The 24581-nt window shown below is 39.2% G+C and overlaps 1 protein-coding gene across 1 annotated transcript; it reads right to left on the bottom strand.

Moving 5' to 3' along the window:
* Positions 1-3267: 3267 nt before the first annotated feature.
* Positions 3268-17601, bottom strand: LOC124111337 (steroid 17-alpha-hydroxylase/17,20 lyase-like). Its single transcript, XM_046470990.2, has 11 exons — positions 17500-17601; positions 15079-15292; positions 12396-12473; positions 11531-11629; positions 10834-10927; positions 8303-8458; positions 7013-7218; positions 6430-6558; positions 5619-5723; positions 4639-4773; positions 3268-4240 (listed from the first exon to the last, which is right to left on the bottom strand). Exons 1-11 carry the CDS (start codon positions 17569-17571, stop codon positions 3894-3896), a joined length of 1635 nt encoding a protein of 544 aa, XP_046326946.2. The 5' UTR covers positions 17572-17601; the 3' UTR covers positions 3268-3893.
* Positions 17602-24581: the final 6980 nt, after the last annotated feature.

Below are 24581 nucleotides of genomic sequence, written 5' to 3'. Positions count from 1 at the left end.
TAACACTAAATAATAGTAATCTACAATACAGTGAAGTGAGGTAAAATGGACTTTAACATCGCGTTTAAGATTATTGCCTTTCTATATGCACACGTCTGTTCCTGTTAGTACCAGTAGGACTAGCTAGCCCACTGAGATACCATGACCTAACAAGGACTGGTCGACTCTGAGTCTGGTATCCATGTTTACTGCAGCATGGTATCTCAGTGGGCTAGCTGACACTATGAAACATACGCCCGGACTAACACGATCAGATTCAACTGGTCAACTGACAAATGGGGTATAACCAATAGTATTGCTCTATAGCGACGTGCATCCTTGTTGTGTCCCATAATACCGAACGCCATGTCCGGGAACAAGAAGTACCATTTGCAACATCTTTTGGCACGACGCAGCCAGTGAATCAAACCGCCGACCTCTCTTCGGGCAGGCACTCTATCTTTCTCAATCTAAAAATATGAATAGCACATTATCATGAATATCTCGGCCTTTGGTCACGTGGAAATTTAGATTTAATGATACAGCAAAGAAATTTGCTATGTCGGCCAGTAGGGATCTTGGGGTTATTATTAGAAGATTCAAAGCAGTTGGGAGTGTCAATTATGCTGTTTTTAACACTCTTTATAATAATTTGGTTCAACCTATTTTTATCATATGGTTCGGAAGTTTTGGGTAAAAAAGAATTTAGCTATGTTAATGGTAATAAAACTCCAAATTTGGCAGTAAGAGGTAAACTGGACTGGTTTTGAAAGCGTTTTCTATGCATAAAGATTGAGAGTGACAAAACACTCTCCACAAGAGTGTATGATAAGAGGAATAACTTCAACTTTCCTATAGTCACCATTCCCTTCATGTCGAGCAGTACTCCTGCAGCTCCAGCCTTTGGTGTTTACATTTCGCAACTTTTGTGATACAATCGAGCATTTCTACCAAGCTTTCAAAGAGCGTCATACGACTCCTTTATCAAATCGTATATGTAGAAACTATAAGGCTCACAGTATTGAACACGAAGTACATTTTCTGATAACTTGTAATCGTAAATCGGATTTTGGATTATATCTTTTGAAACGGGTCTCGTTTCTGTGTACACAAAATGCATGTCTCGAATTCATTTCGAATATTTGGTTGGAATATAAGAAAAACAAGAAAACACTCGAAACATCATACAACAAATCGATGAAAAAATAGGGATGTTAGTGAAAGATTACGATGTAGAGATCATCCAATGGAATTGAAACCCCTTATCCTGCGCTGAAGCAAACCCAAGACCTCTACTTGTTAAATTTATGAGCTTCAAAAAAAAAGAAAAATGTTGATGAACAGTAGATCTACAGGTGAGATCCGGGAGGCAGGGTTCCCTCGAACATCTTTAGAAACGACTATCTCACCAAGGCAAGGGATAAATTAGCAGCAAAATGCGGGAAACTATAATACAAATCAATGACACATAGGAGACAGGAGGAGTGATCTTATATAGTCTCCCCTGGACATTCGTATCGATAATTTGAAAAGATTACCAGAACAAATTATTACGGATCCAACCCAGAGAACGGGTACATGTCTACATGTATTGACCATACATTTGCTTCATGTCCAGATTTCGTCAAAGAGTAAGGAGTTAGACCGCCTTTTTGCAGTGATCATTCGATATTTTATTACCCACATAGTTACAATGTGTGAAGCCCATTTCTGTGATATTGCTGGAATATTGCCAAAAGCGGCGTCAAATCATACTCATTAACTCACTTACTCATTCAGTATTGTTAATCTCAAATATCATTAGATATCGTTCATGAGAACTATCTATGATCTGTGATTACAAAACAACTGACAATGATCTAAATTGGGATTTTCTGTTTATTCAAATGTTATCACCATGATATTATAGATACAATTAAAACAACCTGTAAATGTTGTATTCCAAGCTAGAAGCAACTGATGCCCCCTGGATGAACGGACATATTCGAAAATAGATGAGGAAGCGAAATAGGATCCAAAAGAGGGCAAAACATACAGCTTTACCCGCTCATTTTAGAAATATGTGTCATTGATATGTGTCTGAAATGCGAAAATGTAAAGTTGAATTTATTTCTGAAATTAATGATATTATAACATTGTGTCTTTTCCTCCCAGATGCTGCAATTTCAATAGGTAAAACCGGTAAAACATTTCCATATTCATAAAAAAAGCAATGCTACTAACAGAGCTGACAGTACAATTCCGACTATATCTTGAGCATGTGTTCATGAATCATTATCAGAAAGTGATAATATCAGGTGTTCACGAAAAGGTGAGCGTATCCTGCGACATCGGTGGTACCCGTCACAAACACATGCAAAAGGCGAGTCAATTGTTCACCTGAAAAAACACAGGAACATATTGTACGAGTCAAAATGTGGAAATGCATCCCACATAAATGTCTTCCACATGTCTGCCATAAAATCTTTTAAAAAGCTTCACAGAGGTCTTGAGGGGGCACGGGTGGCCCAGTCGTCTAAGGCGCCGCGATTCGCTGTGCAGAGTTGCGTCCCTTGGGCACGCCAGAAACCTATGATTGTTGGTTCGAATCCCGGTTCGCCCCGATTATGTTTCTAGGTTTGTCAGCACCATACCCGTGCTCGTGGGTTTCACCGAAGTGGTAAACGTCTGAGACCTGCATCACTTCGTGCTTTCCTCCCACATTAAGCTGACACGCCGCGATATAACTGGAATACTGTTAAAAGCGGCGTTAAACCCAACTCACCCACTCACTCACTCACAGAGGTCTTGAACGTTACACCCTTGATCAAACATTTTCTGAGCAAGAGCTTGAAAAGGGCCTTGTTTCTAGATCATATGATATGCTTTTCAGTATCAAGCTTTTCTTATAATATGTTTGAAAAGATAATTATGCTTCAGATTGTTCAGACTGATAAAAAGAAAGAAATTCCAAAAAATACATTGCTGCTAGATGTGGAAATGCATATGAAAATCGCGTAGCAAGGAGCAATAATCTTACTTGTTAAAAAGACCCGTGAAGGTCCGGGGAAGAATAAGTCTTCAGCAAACCATGCTTGCCGTAAAAGGAAATGATGCTTGTCTTAAAAGGCGACTAACGGGATCGGGTGGCCATGATCGCTGACTCGGTTGATGCATGTCATCGTATCCAAATTACGTGGATTGATGTTGATGATGTCAATCACTGGATTGTCAGGTCCAGACTCGATTATTTACAAACAACCGTCATATACCTGGAATATCGCTGAGTGAAACAACAAACAAACAAAACATGTAAAAAGGGTTGTTATTTCGATTATCATCATGGACCTTTAAACATGTTATTAAAGGATTTCTATAATTAAAATAACATATCTGCAAATAAACAGTTAAATATAATCGGAAGATTTTTTATGGATAACAACGTATTATATTCTTTGTAACGACGTTTCAGGGCTACTTCTTCATCTTTTACATCTTATTAAAGTTTTTTCAGATGTCTATTTCGTTTCATTCAAATGGTCCCATCCATATGAATTTGCATCAATTATATGCCATACATCTTGAACAATACGTTACATAAATGTTAGGCAGCTGATCCCTGTGGTGAGTAGAAGTGAGAAGAATAATTTAAAATAAGCATATATCTGCACTAAAGCAGTAGAGTGATCATCTATTTTAGAAATGTTTTTTTTATTGTCTATCTGGCCAGAATCCTTATTAAGCAGGCTGCATTAACTCATTTATTTTAGCGAGGGAGACTTAACACTGATGGTGCGGCAACATCCAATGGATGTTTGCCTGGAATATATATGTATACTTAGAAAAGCAATATCCTTATAGAAAACTATTTGTTTGTGATATTACAGTAGGTTCGTGGCCATGCGCTAACATATCACTCCCCATGGTCATATGAGTTACAGTCTCGATTCAAAATTGAGTTCATAATGTTGTGGTACGTTGGCGACAGATCCTCCACGTGGCTTAAGGTTCACCTTAGCTCCAGGTGGGAGGGAAACTTTGAAATGCCTCATGATTCCAGCCAGCAGAAGATGCAGTTCCGGCTTGGCCACGCTCTCTCCGAGACACACTCTCCTTCCAGCGGAGAACGGAAGCCAGCTCTCTGGTTTGGCAGCCATCTTGCCATCATGGTCAAGGAACCGGTCTGGATTGTATACTTGCGGGTCCCGCCACTGTTCTGGGTCCCTATGCAATGCGTAGTGGTTGATGAAGACGGTAGTTCCTTTGGGAATGTCATAGCCACCTGAAAATGTAATGATTGAAATACGTACATGTGCATTGATAACAGACCATCACGTTAGTAATTTATAGCTTGGTCTTTCCTTAATCTCACTAGAAACCTATTCATAAATAAAACAATTACGAAAGGATAATAATAATAATAATTACACACCCAATGAAACCATGATTCATGGACTAAAATTCAAATTGTAAAAGTTGATGCCAGGTCGCGTATGGCTTACGGTAACAGAGCATTGGAGCTTGTATTTTATACTTGCATTGTAAATTTGGCGCGTAATTTAAGTTAATAAGTGCGACCAGCGCAATAAAATAAATATTAATAATACTTCAATTGAAAAGTTTGAAAGTTACCTAGAATCAAAATACCTACTCAGTGGACATCCGTTTCAGGTGACTTACCGACTTTCGTGTCACACAGTGTTTTGTGGGGAAGTCCGCTTGGCACCACAGTATGAAACCTCATACTCTCGTGAAGCACAGCGTCAGTGTAAGGGAGACTACTCCTGTCTGATACACTGGGGAAATGACGCGCACCTGCATTCATAAATATATATGTCATTTAATGAGAATAATCTAAAGATCCTCTCAAATCCGGTATCATAATACAAGTAAATAAACTCGGTTCGCCTGGGTGGGACCGTTACTCGTGTTTTTAACATCACTATTTCATCACAATACCGCATCATCATCACTGTATCACCACATCAGCGAAACTAATATCATCGTATCAGCATATATTAGTATATCATTTCTTCATCATAGCGTATCATCATATCATGTTATTAAATAATTGTATAATATTATCGTATCCATAACATCATCATATCATTATATCATCGTTTCATCATTTCAGCGGATCATTATATCCCTGTGTTGTTGAAGTCAAAACCACAAATTATAAACTCATTGGCTAGACCCTTAAGCCCCACAGGTAACTATAAAACTAATACCTAACACCCAAAAACGTCATTAGGGGTTACCAAGGGCACAGGTAAGTCGGTGACTGATCTTGAACCACGCTGAAAACGTGACCAACGTGATGAGACAGGGATACCTTCTCAGATGCCCCAATGACTATGTCGACAATGAAATTTCGACGTCCAACTGCATAGTGTTAGCAGCACAGCATGGATTTTTCTATTTAGTCTATACTCTACCTATACCTCAACAATAGAATTGGCTGCTGTCATCTTCAACTTTATCATCACATCAGCTTATCATATCACCGTATCATAATATTTACGCAACGTAATAAATCTTCTACAAAACGTGGCCCTAAGTTTGTCTTGTCATCATATCAGCATACCACGAGTATCACAGTGTCTTCATCACACCGTTTTATCATGTCAAGGTATTATTATATCAGGGTATGAACTTACCCAGGGCACGGTCGACCTCCGTGTGAAGCTTGTCCTGGATGTCAGGGTGCTGTGCCAGTTCCAGTAGCGTCCACAGCAGCGTGAAGCGAGAGGTGTCCATCCCGGCTGCAGGGATACAGTAAAATCACTTTTAGTTTATCATTAAAGGTTATGATAAACAAAATCGTAATCACAATCTTTTAAGTCGGTCATCACAATGTTTTTTAAACCAAACTTACTTTTCGTACCTTCGAATCAACATCACACTCTCGATGGTAATAATTGGAGTTACAGATGCGTTACATTCAATGAGAGAGAGAGGGAGAGAGAGAGAGCGAGAGAGAGAGAGAGAGAGAGAGAGAGAGAGAGATTTTATGTCACTTTTAGCGGCTAACTATATCCATGCAGATGACGACACTGGCGTCTATAATAGGCTTCACACATTTACCCGTTTGGAGAATCGATTATGTGTAACCACAGCATAAATGATCAGAACTTGACGAGGAAACGGTTTAACTATACGGATAGGGACGATCAATAAATATTCCTGCATAATTTCGTAAAAAAAACTTTTTAGATGAATTAATATAAAAATAACTTGGCCACAGGTTGGACAACGCACCAAACATAGTTCGTTTGACATGCTGGATGTCCTGAAAAATGTGTTAATGTATCATTTTTGGCTTTCCCTTTCAGAGACAAACTAATTCTTGAAGTAGTAAACGAAACACAATTCCCCATGCTAACACAAATTCAATCCATTGAATATGGAATGGTTTGATGCAGATCATAGTTTGTAAGAGTAGATTTAAAAGTAGGCTCTAATATATACCGGAAAATATATCAGAGAGAGTCTGAGTGATATGGCCGTCAGTCATCTGTGACATCACTTCCGGGTCCTCCTCGTCACGAGCTTCTTCTTGAGCCAGTAACAGGGCATCACAAAAGTCACGGATGCTATCTGTTATGAAAACATAATGAACAGAACGATTGACATAGGCATACATTAATACTGTTCTTATATGCATATTCATGACTTTCTTTAACAGAGAGCATAGCATATCGCATAATGAGGGACTCATTCAAGTAAATGAACCAACACAAAATCTACGATCTTGGTTTAAATTCCAACTATCAGTACAAGTTACCAAAACCAAACTTTTTTCTGTGGAATGCAATTCCTGTCAGTCAGATGCTCTAAAACTCCAGAAACAATTTGTAGACATTCAAACACATACCATTTTGCGGTATTTGGTATTTGTAAGCCATAGAAATGAATTATTAAGATTGTTGTTATCATTATAATACCTTATTTCATTATGCAATCACTTTTTTGCAGATTGTGTGGTGTAACATTTAGAGAACTATCATAGTATAACAATGACCCTAAAGCGAACTAACTAAACAGTATGCACCTTTAGATACGGTCTGTCGATGCTTGTCAATTTCTTCATTCAAGTTACCCGTAAACTTAAGAACTTCTTTCATTATTGTTTTCAGCTTCTGAGTGTGGAAGAGACGGAGAGGGGGGATTACGTCCTCGAGAAAGCCGTTGCCGATGTCCAGGAAGGAATTCAAAACGTGCACCATCTCTTTGAAGTAGTTGTCGTGAACGTCGCATCTGAAAGTGGCGGTTGGGTTCATTCCACTATCGTCGTATCAATAGCACGATGGAGAGTAACCATGGGGGTTCAACTAATTCCAACTACTACATAAACCGTATAATTGCAAGAAATAGCAGAAAGAATTAAAACATTGGAAACCTTACAGTGAAAAAATACAGTATTCAAGGTTTAAAACGAATTCGATGGTGGCGTGCGAGGCAAAGACTACGTGCAGCATGCACACAACTGAAGTCATGACATGTAAGCTGGAACACCCTCTCATCACCTGCTTCGGTGGCACAACGGGCTATGATACTAAATATGATATTCGAGGCTGCAGGTTCGATTCACGTCATGGAATGTTCATGTGAAAAAACATTGCTACTTTCAACCAGTCAAAACGCAACCTAGGTCTTCCAAACCAATTCTAAAATCTCCAAACAGGTCTTACAATTCAAACGAAAACCCCCCAAGTAGGGGTTACAATTCAAATATAAAACCTCTCAGCAGGTCTCACTTGATTTTAGTACCTTTCACAAGGTTACAATGGGAAAGAAGATACCTACAATACATTTGGAAAAAGTGGCAATAGGTTAATAAGGAGGGGTAACCTAAAAACTGATTTCGGTTTGACCCTGCTTTGAACAGTAATTCAGTTATATAAAAGCCTGTCAGATTTCTGTTTGATGAAGCCAGAAGTGAAACAGATGTTTCTGTGGTGAAACCTACGAGCACGGGTATGGTGTTTACAAATTTAAAAAAAAAGGTTTCTAGCCTGTCTTAGACATGCAACTCATATACGATTGTGCATTACCACCTCTCCATGCTGGAGAAAGCATGTCAACATGTGGCGGTATTGTAGCCAGCACCCCACTCGGTCATATGTAGACATGATTGGTTTTTCCTTATAATCCTTGTGCAAAGGGAAGCAGAAACATAAACTTTGTACAGGTATTCAGAGCAAGTTATCTTAACTTTGTAACTGTTCCGTAGATCCTTGCATGAGACATTCCAGCCTGTTACACTTGTGTTGAGGATTCTATTTAATGCCATTATTACCAGAGGACTCAATGTTAGAAATCTGGACAATGTTCGGCTTACGTGACGCTGAAGCAGATATTGTTGATGATGTTGAACACAATGAGGGAGACAATGTCATGAGGATTGAATGGCCCCTCCATCTCCTGTATCAGCTCTATGCCTTTAGTGAGGGAGCGCTCTATCCCCTGGTCTAGGCGGGTACCCGTCATGTAGTGTCTGTGCAATGAGGGAGAACAGATACGATCAGAGCGAGTGATTTATATTTCAAAGTTGAATCTTCAATATCTCAACCATAGAGCGACGAGAACAATATGAATGTGTATATAAGCATAGAAAGTAAAACAATAAAATAATAAGATAAATATCACATGTGTATAAAATAATACAACACATAGATAGACGAGATGCGATGGTAATCAGAGGTCCAATTGTGACTGTTCATCATTATCATTCTGAAGAAACATGACAATAAAACTGGTAGATTGACTATGGACTTCTTTGTATATGTTGGTATACATTTTAGTACTGTTACGTTTCAGTCATCTATATGTGTGAACATCTGACATTATATCATTACGGGTCCCAGAGAAAATAACACTTTTTTTGTCACAAACGTTGACTGATATTGTCGAATACTGAAATGTACCCATACTGAATTATTTTTTATCAGTGGATGTCTTCAGATCAAAATATTACATCTAACATGTCACACGCATGATTGCTGGATGGAAATAGTTAAAAAGACGAAACTATCGCACATTCAAGGAACAAAAGCTGTTCACTAACATTCACATTGTCATCTATCTGTATAATCAACTATTGGTGACATTGTTAAAGTGGAAGGAACAAAATGATTTGTCGATACAGTATTTCGTCACTGACATTAATGAGTTTCTATGATCAACAGAATAACTAGAATAACAACACCAAATACAAAGGATAAGAGGAAAAGTGGGTGTAGTTCAATGACAGCAAGATACGTAAGCGTTCTCCCTGTGTTAGGAGGGAGGGACCAATGTTAAGACAAATTTTGCATGTGCCCACCGTTTAGTTAAACCATCACCATTACTTATAAGTTACTCAGACATATTTAAATTCCCCAAATCACATTTACACCATGTTAACATTCGTGATCATGTCAGGACAAATTGAATTGTCTCCCTTAGACTGTAACAGCCTGCCGCTAACACTCCTCCCACAAAAGACTACTCCTATTTCCTTCATAGTAATACACTTACGATAAAAAGTTTAACTGTGCAATATATACAGTTTAGAACAAACTGATTGCAACACTATTTACAACTGCTCAATTTCTGTACAATCCTAAATTTGGAATATCTAGGCAAAGTTCATAATCTTGTTGCTAAGCTGAAGTGGGCGTCTCAGAGAATTTCTTATGCGCTGCCGTCCCCCATGAGCAAATGCATTGTTAAAGTCATTAATGTCAATCGGCACACGATCTGTTCGTTTTGTGACTATCGCCAGTACCGGAACTTCTACACCAGGAGTTCCTGCATGAGGCGACCGCACTTTTTTAACCTCTGAGTTCTACAGGAGCAGAGGTCTGTCAAAGTCTATAAGAATTTTGGTCTTCTTGTTTCTTTATGTAGTGAATGCTTCCTTGCACAATGTTTCTCGTGCAAACTGTAATGCTAATGGTGTCCCACGTTCTCTGTAATTTGAAATCTGTACACAATAGTATTGTGTTTCCTTTCAAAAACTTCCTAATCAATGACAGACTTGTATCATCATAGCTCTCTTCATGAACATCGGGTGAACTCTTGATTAAAACACATCAGTGACGTCATTCTATTGTCTGAACGCTCCATTATTTTTCAGGAATTGAAAGTTGTTTGTCAACTATACATCATCTTGAATCAAAATTTGAATTAATTTCCACTTTGAACTATTTTTACATTTATTGACAAGTGAATAATTTCATTTGTTTTCCGAATACATGTGTCGACAGGCGGGTTTCGAACCCGCATCGTTTGATTCGAGGACTCGCGCATAAATACAGACTACAAAGAGTTCTGGTTTATTTTTAAAATATTTTCCACAACAGAATATTATTTCAAAATGTTAAAGTAGGGATGAGTTTTCAGTAGGGGAATATCCTCGTAACTCTCCATTCCTTCAAAACAATGAGCCTCGGCCCCTGCAGGGTCCTTTGCTCCATTATTTTTAAGGAATGGAGAGTTACTCGGACATTCCCCTCTACATAATATCCGTGCATCGCCCTGTAAACTGGCCGCCATATTTTCTGTTTTCTGATATAGTTTTCAGCATGAAATAGGCCATTAAATGACTTTTTATTCCCCTATTATCACCACACTCCCTACCGACACTTTTGCTTTTGTGTTAACCGCTGCCGCCAGTGAAAGATCGTAACAGCCAGTTCGTTACAACACGACTTGGTCATTTAAGATATATACTCAATCTGCTGTGTGTACAATCCCATCATTTCATCACAACCAAACCAGATATCTTAGCGACATGTACAAAACATTCGATCACTCACACGGCAATATTTCTTCAGGTCTACGAATTGAAACATGATGCAACTATTTCGAATATATCAAGTAGCTCACTTCAATGCTTTGGTAGCCAACTTTCTGTGTTGTTTCCAAGTAGGGCTGTAGTCTCCAAAGACGATATTCTTCCCGCCGTCGCTGAGGAGTAGCACTGCAAGTGGGTAAACAGTGTAAATGTATAAACTGTCGGAACTCATACAAACATGTACGTCTATTGCCATTCACGTAGGCACACATACTGCCATTGCTTTAAACTTCTTTGATAGGCATTTAGAAATTGGAGTACTAAGTTAGGATAAGAATTTGAATTTATCCTTATCTTATCCTTACTTAGTACTCCAACTTCTAAATTCCTATCAAAGAAGTTATTCGTCGTCTTAATGGAGACGTGACAATCTCAACCATCAACTGATGTTTGATAAGGGTGTTAGAACCTATACCGAAACGTCGCTCTTAATTGTAATAAAGAAGTTGTTCATCCATAAATTCTTATCCTTACTGAAAATATTTGGTTCGTTTAAATGAAGGGTCTGGGTTATTTCGCTGTAGTTTTCGCATGGCAATGTATCATGATACAGGATAAGATTATGCAGGGATTGTATATGATTCAGCCAAAATGTCCATCACTGCCAGGTGTACAGATCTTTCAAGCAATTTGTAAAACGATAATGTTATCCTGGCAGAATGAAGCACATCGTGTGTGATACCGTGAGGATGAAATAATGATGCAACAGTGAGTGCTGTCCGTATTTACATGTATAAGTCTGGGGCCGCCCTGCAAAGTCCGCCTGTCGTTTAACCAGTGCCTCAAGCACAACGTCTATGTTGTTCAAGGCCACCATTGTCATTGGTCCTGTAACGAGAAAACTTTATCATTATATTCTATAACCTAATGATAAAATCAAATTACGCCTTTTATTTAAGTGATCGATACGCGTATATTTACACTCGATACATTAAACCCGTGTCATGTAATATGCTCTATTCTGGAGGTTCAAAGAAGCACTTAAGTATTTACCAGGAACAAATATTTAAGGAGATGATACACCATTTTGAAACACATGCTATACTATTTGTATAAAAGAAAATTAATTGAATATACGTATATTTCCATATGACAAAATATGCACACATGTATATCCGTTAATATCTGTGCATCCTCATCAGCGTTTGTTTGGGATATTCTGAGCCTTCTAGTGAGAACTGAAATGGGCTGCTGACTTCTTCGATGACGTAATGATTGTCAAGGATCATAGGCCTTGCATTCGTCACTACAAAATCTCATTTTGTTGATTCTGAGTTTCGAATTCTCTAGTATCCAGAGTTATATATCTCCATTCTATACTTGATAAATCTCTTTGACCCATTTCCTAGCACAGATTAATAACAGTTAATTCACCATCTCTATCTCTCGACTCACTTTCTCTTGCTCATAAGGGTCATTATATTTGACTGGTCGGTCTTCCCACATGGCTGTGGTAGCAAATGAGTCTAAGCAATACGTCATCATGAAATGGACATATGATACCCTTGAAAAGAGAAGGGGGAGTTTGCAGCTTATGAACAATTTTAGCTTCCAAACTTTGAAAGATATCAGTGACATGCACCTGTTTACATACCTATATTAAACCTTACAACCGGGCCATATTGAGCCTTCCACTCCGTCAACTTCTCGTAGATACTGGCGTTCCGGAACTCTGCAGTTGATGTTGTTAGTGGAACACATTATGGCAAACACATACTTGTATGTTACTACTTTCAATTTACATAAATTATGTATATGTCTCGGAAATAATATGTGTGTTACTACTGAAGCCAACATGCATTCATACATGTATTAGAGAAGGTCAGTTATGGTTATTTAGCGTAGAAGCATATACACGCGACAAAACCATTTCCATTATCATAAGAAATATATGCTAAAAACTGAGTCCGTTGTATGATTCCGCTTGTTACATCAGCATATGTTTATGAATAAATGATGGCGCTAGGTGTTCGAGAAAATGTGAGCGTGTCCTCTTTCACCGCTGGTACCCGTCACAAACACATGCCAGGGCAAGTCGAGGGCAACATGATATTTTCTTAGGTAGCAGTGTCGACTATATATTTGGGTCCCAGTAAAATCCCGAGACAGATGTGAAAATTGGCGAGTGAGATATATATATATATATACTGGCGAGTGATATAGCAGAATATCACTCTCCAATTTTCACATATTAATATATTTATTAATACATTACAACTAAAAACAAAAAAACACATTGTGACATTTTCCACAACGTTTTTAACGTTGTCAAACGCTTGAATCGAAAATCTACCTCGCACATTTTTCAAAGTGAGATGTCATTCATTCTGTTCCCGATATGGTTAGAATGTTACAAGCGGGATTTAATGCTCCCTATATAGTTCGAATGTTACCAGTGTAATTCAGTGCTCTCAATATAGTTCGAATGTTACCAGTGTCATACACTGTTTCCGATACAATCTTCCCGATATCGTTAGAATGTTATCAGCGGCATTCAACGCTCCCGATATCGTTAGAATGTTATCAGCGGCATTCAACGCTCCCGATATCAACTGGGCGGCAAAAAAAGTATAGGTCGAGTTCCATGATCGATAAAAAAATAACAAGAAAAGGTTTTGTTGTGAATTATAATATAATCTAGGGAGGGTAACAAATGATTGATCAACCACAGTTTGAATGAAATTGTGCAATCACAGGTCAGGTGTGAGTGAGTGAGTGAGTTGGGTTTAACGCCGCTTTTAACAGTATTCCAGTCATATCACGGCGTGTCAGCTTAATGTGGGAGGAAAGCCCGAAGTGATGCAGATCTCAGACGTTTACCACTTCGGTGAAACCCACGAGCACGGGAATGGTGCTGACAAACCTAGAAACATAATCGGGGCGAACCGGGATTCGAACCCATAATCATAGGTTTCTGGCGTGCCCAAGGGACGCAACTCTGCACAGCGAATCGCGGCGCTTTAGACGACAGATTTCCCTGTATAATCACCAAATCAGTCTTCTGATCTCCACAAATACCGCTCCACACCATGACACCTCCTCCGCCGAATGGATGGACCTCTCGAATACACGCCGGAGCCAAACGTTCCCCTCTGCGTCGATAAGCTCGTTCTCTGCCGTCATTTCGAAACAAGGTAAACCGACTTTCATCAGTAAACAGCACACGACGCCAATTTCTCACTTGCCAGCGTCGAACCTGCCTCGCCCAACGCAGTCTCAGGCGTCGATGTTGAGCAGTCAGTACCATTCCTCGGAAAGGACGATACGCTCGGATTCCAGCAGCACGAAGTCGTCGTAGTACTGCACGTTGGCTAATGGGATGTTCCAACGCTGTTGCTGCCGTCGCCGTCGCCGTCGCCGTTACGAATCTGTTTCGCAGGTGAATTAGCCGTATCTGACCGTCTTCCAGTGGTGTTGTCACTCGGGGTCGTCCGGTTCTAGGCCTGTCCTGTGTCCTCCCTGTCTGCCTGTACCCTTTGAATCCGCCTTGGCTACTGTCAATGGTGTACAACCAAACCTTCTGGCAATTTGGACCTGTGTTGCCCCCATTTCGGCCATACCGATGGCTCTCTCTCCTGTGACAGTCGTGGCATTTCTTTTGTGTGCTTTCATCACGTGTGGTTATACCCTGCAGACGAACGCATTTATACAGCTAACATGCTTGTGCAGTCCATGCCATAGGCGGGAAACCTGTTTCACCATTTTTGTGTCACCGCACGAGCGCCGTAAAAGGTGGCGCGTTCGGGTGAGGTGTTTTTTGGTACCTGTTCCTGGGCAGTCATATTCCCAATACCCCCTTTCCACTAGTTATCGCTGTTTTTAGGAAAATTACAAATTGCCAACCTATACTTTCTTTTGCCGCTTAGTTTAGTTACAATTGACCAGTTACCAATGACATTCATTGTTCCCGATACAGTTAGAATGTTACCAGTGACATTCGTTGTGTGATGTTTATCACTGTATATGACGTCATAAAAATAAGACGTCGTTCAATATAACGTCTTTTTGAAGCAAAAAACCGCCGTGACGTCAATCTACGGCACGAGACTGGTGACATCGACTCCTTGCGGGACGATACGAATATGTCGATTCCTGCCATGTATTAGGTGGCATACAATGTGTGTGTATGTACAGATACATAATAATATCAAGGGATACAAGTAGAAACAATTTTGTTGCTTTAATAGGTGATTACAACGTAGTTATTAATAAACCTTACGAAACTGTACACTCATATGATGCCCCTACATAAAGAGTTCAACATATCATAACATCACCTAGGAGGTTCCCAAGCAACGGCCATCCTCGGGGTCCAGGGGGTAGCTTGTACCTCTTCTTGGTGATGAGATAAACGGCTACTCCGACGCCTGACCCCACTAGAACAGCCCGGCCGGTGAGGCTGGTAGGCAACCATTCCTCCCAATCTTTGATCAAGTCCAATAGTTGCTTCATGTAGGGCAGATTCTTCAGCATGTCCATGTCCAGTGTCATCTACATGCAGGGTAAGTACAAACAAGGAATCAGGACATATAGCGCGTATAGCTTCAAAAACGCAAAATAAAACAAAATATTAATGAATACGTCAACAATAATAACTTCACAGGCTACTCATTTAATCATTTTCGCAAAACCCTAAAGACGCCTATACGTCCGTGCACGTCCTGATCTTGGCAAGTCCCTCACATATCCAGTCACTGTGTGTTTTCTTATGAGTCGACAGATAACAGTGTGGTTAATGTTCAACACAGTGGCAACAGCCCGATATTACATGTCAGTTTGGTTCATGCCAATGATTTGCCATCTGTGAGTCCCCTTGGTGCGCATACGGATCGCATAAACCCACCCAGAAAGTTGGGCAGTTAAAGTCAACACACAGTGTACCATTTGAAAATCTCTATATTGAACATTAACTCGCAATTACACGTCAAACTTGGTGTTATGATACTTTTGACACGAGGTGTATATTTATTACAACATATACGACTGTAAAAAGAACTGCTACCATATATTTTCATATAAACTGGATTTCTAACCATGTATCTTGTAACAATGTCCTGACAAAAAACACTGACACTCATTAGTTTATGTCGAGTTATGTAAGTTATCCATCGCAATAGATATTTGCCTACCTACATGTATTCAGCTGCTACCTGTGCTTCTTTGCATCATATATTATGATCCAGTTACATTTAAAAACGTTCTACAATTAACATTATCGCATTGTCGTTTCTATAACCAACTCAGTTGCCTCTGCACATTGTTTATTTTTAAACATTTTGGTTACAAGACGCATTGTTGTTTACTGATCACTTGGATTCATATCTAAAGCTTTTAATCATACGTTTTCAGGAATGCAAAATACACGATTATTTTTAATCATACATATATTCATATTTTATCTTTTAGAAACAACATATTAAGTACGATGCAATACTTACATAAGGTTTTTCTTAATTGCTCATAATAAACAGCTACGAAATACGAGTTATAAACATATCCGTACAGGTGAGCTATTTTCTCATTTCTTTACCTGTGTACTGGGAGCCATTGAATCTATGTGCCTGAGAATAGCCATATAGTTACACCCCCTCAGAGCGTATACAAACAGAAAGGGAACAGAAAATCTCGGATGGAAAGTGAGTGAGTGAGTGAGTATAGTTTTACGCCGCTTTTAGCAATATTCCAGCAATATCACGGCGGGGGACACCAGAAATGGGCTTCACACATTGTACCCATGTCGGGAATCGAACCCGGGTCTTCGGCGTCGGATGGAAAGGATGAAATAATCATTCAATAGATAATAATAACAAGATGTTTCATTTTATTGCCAGCTGAATAGTCACAGCTAACGTGGTTTATAGGAGTAAAACAATGGAGAACAATAATTATTGTTGAGGATATCGGTGTTACCGATTAAACGACCGCTTGTGATAGTTCAGTTTTCGTACGGAAAAATATGAAAGTGACCTGTCTCTTTAAATATGTCTTAAATTGTAAATATGCAATGCACGGTTATACCCTGTTTTGCCCTACCCTTTGTCAACAGATGTGTCAAATGAAGTGGCCAGGAAGCGCACCACATACGCTCTCTCACGTGACTGGTGTACACACAGTGGCAGATATAGGTCATCTTTCGACTATTGCGAAATCACCGTGTCGAGTATGGCATATGACTTCAAGTCGTGTTTTTCTTTGATATTCTAAGTGCGATGAGAATAATGTTACAAATAGTAGTGCATAAGCAATGTGCATGTTTGTGAATGTAGACAATATCTATATCACAGAGGACTGGGGAAATCGATGTATGATGGAATAACCTGAACGTTTCATGTCTCATAAAAACACAGGGCAAAGTCCATATGGTAGTTGCGATATTGAGTTCACAGTCGACGTAAGTGGAACAGCCACTGTCACGGCAGCCAACATTAGCCTAGATATGTGAACCATACCAAGTCGCTAGAGATCAACAACGATAAAATAAGCCTCAACGTCAGAACTGCCTCGAGATGTTCTGGTAATTTCTAAAGCACAAGCTAGCTCTTTCCCGCGCGTCATGGATCCTGCACCAAACATATGCAGCTTACGTGTGCACGATAACAACGTTCCAACTATCAGCTGTATATACTACCACTGCAATGGAACTAATTAACTGTGGGTATTAGGTATAAAGGCAGAAGCGTTATTAAGATCAGCTTTACCTGGAGCGTGTGTACCGGTGAGAAGGGTGACTGTGTACTGCCTGTGCTAGCTTGAAAGCCAAAAATAAACATTATAAGAAAGGGTCACACGGGTGATCACCGTGTCTCGGAGGATGTCAATAGGTGTGTATATCTTCGTAGAAATAAATTTTACATGTTTTATAATGATATTTGTGAACGACCTATTACGATTATCATTTGAACGATTATTATTTGGTCAAACTTGAGAGTGAAATGTAATTTGTAAACGTTTACAGTTTAGTTCTACGTATTACTATTACCTTTAAAATGTACAATGCGGTGTGGTAAGGTTAAATGGGTTTTAACATCGTATTTGCGATTATTACACTTATGTAGCGACATCCAGTCCACACGTGTGTGGCTGATTGTACTAGTCTGGACCTATGGCAGTCCAATAGTGTTTTCCCACTGAGATACTTTGCCGCAGTTTAACATTGATACCCCACTATAACATGGATATCCCACTTAGGCACATTATGCTGCCTCCAGCCGACAAGTCCTTGTTGTATCCCCTTAATGCTGAACGCCAGGCAAGGTAACAACAAGTACCATCCGCTCTCAAGGAATCTCGTTCGCTCGTCACGCCGAAGACCCGGGTTCGATTCCCGACATGGGTACAATGTGTGAAGCCCATATCTGGTGTCCCCCGCCGTGATATTGGTGGAATATTGCTAAAAGCGGCGTAAAACCATACTCACTCACACACTCAAGGTATCTACTGCACCACCAAGATGGTCATTTACAGTGCAATAGCATGCATATTTGAGGAAACTAATACTGTTCATAATCAGTGACGGTTGCTTTCTTGTCATAATCACTGTATTGTTATGAGGCGCTGTCTGACGTGTTCGGCTTTGTATAAGAGGTGCGTCCCTAAGATGAGCTAGAATTACTTCTTCGCGAGTTCAAATTAAATGTACTCCCTTGTTTCTGGGATTTCCCCAAACGTTTTATACCTACGTCACTGTGTGCTTTCTTGTCGTGTTAAGACGACACTGTGATGTAACTTAAAGGGGCATGCTGTACGAATAGTATGTGTTTTGAAATTTACCCTACAGTCTAGTGCTTAATAAGTAAATAATATAAAGTCTCAGTATCCAGCATCCTTGTATTTTACTATCGTTCACAAAGAAAATACAATATATATTTTGCCAATCCAGTGATTACAGAACCAATATTCTATTCCAAAACAAGCATCATTCAAGAATAACACAATGGAGGGGTCTGAGCCGACGATGGGTGAACAGTATTGTAAAGCCTACACACCACAACACAACACAACCTCCATTCCAACACATCACACTCACCGACGTTGAGTGAACACTATTGTAAAGCTTTCACACCACAACACAAAACAACCTCCATTCCAACACATCGCACTCACCGACGTTGAGTGAACACTATTGTAAAGCTATTACACCACAACACAAAACAACCTCCATTCCAACACATCACACTCACCGACGTTGAGTGAACACTATTGTAAAGCCTACACACCACAACACAAAACAAACTCCATTCCAACACACCACACTCAGCATCTCTTAACTTTACCCACGGTTTGCCTGAAATGACTGCCTGACAATGGACGGATGGATGGATGAATGACTACTGATCCACACCACAAATGGTTTTCGAAGTGGTTGTTATATAAGTGGGAAATTAAATTGTAAGCAACAAAGCATGGTATATAACCATTGACAAATTTGACATTGACACTGACAAAACTGTATTGCCCGAAACATGGAATTCTTTGAATATGTATCAACAGATAACATTTTAAACACCTAGGATTAGACATACCCAGCATACAAAGTAAGCCACAAAGTTTAGAAAGAACGACATGGTTTAACAATCTTTCAAAAGAAGAATGTTAGTTAGTATAAACTATCTACGAGCTCTGTATGTTTTATAAAGTAACAGAATGTATCGTCGACCAAAAGGTGAGAGTGTTTGCTAATTACTTAAGAAAGTGGCCTGGGTCAGTATTTGTTTCAGAACACGTATGTTTAGAACATGTTTTTCATATAAAATGCTAAGATTGTCAAATGATACTCCGTCAGGTTTGCTTGCCAAAAAAAATATGTTAAGACGTGATTTATTATGAAGTGATTAAACTCCATAACAACACGAAGAGGTAACTGTTAAAACACTTTCAACAAACATGTCAACAAAAATTACATTCTCTTTTAGCCTTCATGTCACTGAAGCCTTACATTATAACTATGTATGGAATACTCAGTGTCACTTGTGACAGTCTAAATTTATATGTTACATTGCTGTCACTGGTAACATTCTAACTACATGTATATCGATACCAGGGGTCACTTGTAACATTCTAAATAAATCAGGAACATTGGATGTCAATGGTAACGGCCTAACTATATCTGGGACATTGAATGTTGTTATCATTATCCTTTTCATCCACTGATCCTACGATTGAGAGACTAGGAAAATTCCTTTCCCAATGATCACTTCTTGTCTTCTCAGATAAAAGTCCAGATTTTTTGCCTCGCTTTAGAATTTTCCAAAATTACTCGATTCTAGCAACTTAAGCTTCTGATCATACTGGTACAGTTTCTTCTTCTTAGCAAAAGTAATTTAAACAGATTTCTCAATTTTCTAAGATCAACGTCCACCCCATAATCTCTGTGTGCTCTTCATATTTTTTTAGAATTGGTCTTCAGCAACCCAGGCTTGCCGTAAGAGGCGACAATGCTTGTGGTAAGAGGCGGTTTACGTTATCGGGTGGTCATGAAGTCAGTCTGTCTAGTCCAGATATGATTATTTACAGACCGTCGTCATATAGCTGGAATATTGCTGACTGCGGGGAAAAACAACAACGAAACAAACTTAACATATATACGACCCATGAAGATCCGGGTTAGAATTATTAGTCTTCAGCAACCCATGCTTGTCGTAAGAGGCGACTATTCTTGTCGTAAGAGGCGTCTATGCTTGTAAGCGGCGACTAACAGGATCGAGTGGTCAGGTTTGCTGACTTGGTTGATTGGATCGTCTTTTCCAGACATGATTATTTCCAGAACGCCGCCATATAGCTGAAATATTGCTGAGTGCGGAAAAACAACAAACAAACAAGATTAACATACGACCCGTGACGATCCGGGTTAGAATTAGTCTTCAGCAACCCATGCTTGTCGTAAGAGGCGACTATGCTTGCCGTAAGAGGCGACTAACGGGATCCGCTTGTCAAGTTCGCTGACTTGGTTGATTGGATTGTCTGGTCCAGACATGATTATTTACAGAGAGGCGTCATATAGCTGAAACATTGCTGAGTGCGGAAAAAACAACAAACAAACAAACTTAACATACGACCCGTGAAGATCACCTTCAACAACCCATGCTTGTCGTAAGACGCGACTATGCTTGTAAGCGGCAACTAACAGGATCGGGTGGTCAGGTTCGTTGATTTAGTTGATTGGATTGTCTGGTGAAGACTCGATTATTTACAGACCTCCGTCATATAGCTGGAATATTGCTGGATGTGGTGTTAAGCAACAAACAAACATTTTTTTAACATATTTTCTGTAATTACCAATTCGTCCGCTTTGTTGGATAAAAACAACGTTTCATGGCCTATTAGATATTTTTTATCTTATTACTTGTACTCATTTTTGTTTGTTTTTTATTTTGCTGTGTGTTCTATTTATTTGTACGCCAGTTGATATTCTCACGATCTTATCAAACTGAGAAAGACATGTTTTATTGACTGACTGCACTGTACTATTAATCTCCCGGACGTCTGATGAAACCTCCCGGACGTTCCCGGACTTTAAATAGTAGGACCCAACACCTCTAGTGATCTTTTCGCGATCCCGAGCCTTGCGCATAACCTGGTTGGGTGACTTCCTTTCAATACAATACTCACTATGGTCATTGGGCAAATGTAAAAAATCACAAACCCTTACGAATAACTGATTTGATTTCATCAAATAATGTACTTTATCATCTATAAAACCGAATATGGTATTGTATCTATAGCCGTATATGCCCATTTTGTCAATAATTCGTGAAGATAGGTACAGTATCGTAACATTTACATATATGGTCATATTCAGATGATGTCTCTACATATATGTAAGGGCAAGCTTCTTTGGATTCTTCCACATAGGGCAGATTTCATTTGCCGGAACAGAAAATAGTCACTGGGGGCTAAGTCTGAGCTGTAGGGTGGGTGATACGGCCCAGACTTAGCCCCCAGTGACTATTTCCTGTTCTGGCAAATGAAATCTGCCCAACGTGGAATACGCTTCCAGGATGAGGAAATAAAGGCTGCCACAGAGGCGTGGTTAGAGGGCCAATCTGCGGATTTATATAAAAGTGCTATTAAAAGCTTGAGTGAGTGAGTGAGTATGGTTTTACGCCGCTTTTAGCAATATTCCAGCAATATCACGGCGGGGGACACCAGGATTGGGCTAAAAGCTTGAAGGACAAATGGAATAAGTGTATTGAGGTGAATTGAGATTATATTGAAAAATAAAAGTGCAAAAGATATTCTGCGACTTGGTCTTATATTGAAGTTGCAAAACTTATTGAACGCCCCTCGTACATCATTTATAATTTATAGTCAACATATATACCTATAAATATTTACTATACTCAATTATGTAATGCAATGTAATGTAATGTAATTTATTACTTAAACTTTTCCCCTTACAATTAAGTATGGTGGTTTATATCTATTAAGCATATTATTTATCATTCAACCCTTCCTACCCCGTCGACGAAATACAGGACTGTGAAGTTGACGCTGAAACCTAAAAATTGATGATGATAATAAATGAATGTTAATGCAACAAGCGCTGCGTGTGAAGATAAATTTATATACGTTTGACACATTAACATATTTCAACACCTTTTTTAACTGTAACATTAGATTCATTTAAACGTTAAATGCATATAAAAAAACCTTGAAATTGAAAGGTCTACAAAAAGATGTATTTCTTATAATAGAAGGTCCATAAGGATATTTTGTAAAGTACACGTCACGAAAAAATATGTCTCTTTATATTAAACACAAGACATTTCCCCACACCCCACTTTTTGTTTGTTTCTGGTAAAAGTTGATAAGAGGAGGTTTGGTGGGGGACAAGTTAATTGTTCAGATTGTGTTATTCTGACATTACCCAGTATTAACTGGAGGATATTGGAAATGACTGTCATGTTGTCTGACTGCAGACAGGATGTGTTATTTTAACAATCACTGGGGTTTTTACATTAGGGGTTGTGATTTTTACAATTGCCCAAATGATTCTGCTGAGTATTGGTGCTTAGTGATGTCAAAGGTAACATTTATATTATTAGAATAAATCGGTAGTGAATACTTAATACCATGTATACAGGATATCTTCAGGATTTGTAACCCTTTCTTTCTCTGTGTGTAATTATGATGGACACAAGTCACTCAACCAGTTCATGCATTCCATGGTAAAACAAATCAGACATGGTTCGAATCCATGTTTTTCTGTGACAACTTCTAAATGGTAACATTTAAGTTAACTTGGCAAGTGGTGATGACTTTTGATATTCATATTATTATAATCTGTCAAATTGTACATAAATGTGTGTGTTAAATCATAAAATTCAAAGGGACTGTTCCCTACACCCTTCAATATTTTAATGAATGAACATTACTTCGGAACATTCGTATTTTTCGGATTATATAAAGATCTCACTAAGTATATGTATTGCATTTTGCACGCATGAAAGATGGAATTAAGGGGGAAAGGAAATATTTTCCTGAACGTTTCCAATAACTAGTGGAGGAAATTGGAAATGGACGAACCTGCAGACAGCATCAAATCCGTGATAGATTTGACAGATCTCACAGGGTAACATTCAACAGGCTCATTACCTTGTGACCATGTTACCGTTTTTCTCAACAGTTTAGAAAAAGAGAAGAAATTTGAAGTGAACTACAATGGAAAATGAGATTAGAAATTAATAGTCAATGTTTTTATCATAACAAACTCAGTGAGTGAGTGAGTGAGTATGGTTTTACGCCGCTTTTAGCAATATTCCACCAATATCACGGCGGGGAACACCAGAAATGGGCTTCACACATTGTACTCATGTCGGGAACCGAACCCGGGTCTTCGGCGTGACGAGCGAACGCTTTAACCACTAGGCTACCCGACCGCCCCTAACAAACTCAGTGTTCAGTAAACAACAGTTGTTATTTTAGTACCCTCAAGAGGAATCCTAATCCTTCTCTTACTCTGTTATGATACATGATGTCAAAGTGAAAACAAAACAAACATTAACGCGCAACAAAGAATATCCATGGACTTGTTTATTTGCTTATGGTTGATATACATGTGTTCAGAATAATTAAAACGTATACTGTATCAACTATAAATTTCTTCCGTGTGTGAATGCGTGTAATACTTGCATATTGGCTCCCCAGTTCTCATAATGTTTCATATGAAAGCAAAATTGTGTGTTTAATTAACCTAATCTCTCATGTCAGCGACTGATTTCAAACCGCATGTCTTGGTATTACACAGCCAGTGTCCCAACTCTCGTGTATCTACTTTAATGTTTCGCCTTAGCGATCTTACGTTCTAACATTTCAGATAATGAGGTCACTCCGTTATTCCAATCACTGCAATGACAGGTGAGGTGAGGTGAAGTGGGTTTAACGTCGGGTTCAAGATTATTGCACACATATAGCGACTTGCATACACGTGTGTGTGTGTGTGTGTGTGTGTGTGTGTGTGGCTGCTTGCTAGTCCCGACTAATGCCGATTTTATAGTTCTGGCCCATTGAGATAACATGCAGCAGTTTAACATGAATGATCCGGACACAATCAGATCAGGCTTAAGTTGAAAAGCACAGTTCTCTCTAGATACACTTATGACCCCTAACATCTTGTTTGTCTACATATGCACGTATGTTCATATTCTTGAGTGAGTTGGGTTTAACGCCGCTTTTAACAGTATTCCAGTTATATCGCGGCGTGTCAGCTTAATGTGGGAGGAAAGCCCGAAGTGATGTAGGTCTCAGACGTTTAACACTTCGGTGAAACCCACGAGCACGG

The sequence above is a fragment of the Haliotis rufescens genome, unplaced genomic scaffold, assembly GCF_023055435.1.
Source record: "Haliotis rufescens isolate VD_foot unplaced genomic scaffold, xgHalRufe1.0.p SCAF_15, whole genome shotgun sequence".
NCBI classification, from domain to species: domain Eukaryota; kingdom Metazoa; phylum Mollusca; class Gastropoda; order Lepetellida; family Haliotidae; genus Haliotis; species Haliotis rufescens.
Note: the sequence above shows the minus strand (reverse complement) of the source record. Positions and strands in the feature narration are given on the sequence as shown.

Bases quoted from the DNA above. Each gene is read 5' to 3' on its own strand.
- LOC124111337 (XM_046470990.2), bottom strand. From the start codon at position 17,571: ATGTTTATTTTTGGCTTTCAAGCTAGCACAGGCAGTACACAGTCACCC. The intron at 15,293-17,499 runs GTAAAGCTGATC...CCCTGCATGTAG, and splicing joins CACCGGTACACACGCTCCAG to ATGACACTGGACATGGACAT. The intron at 4,241-4,638 runs GTAAGTCACCTG...TTACATTTTCAG, and splicing joins ACTGTGTGACACGAAAGTCG to GTGGCTATGACATTCCCAAA.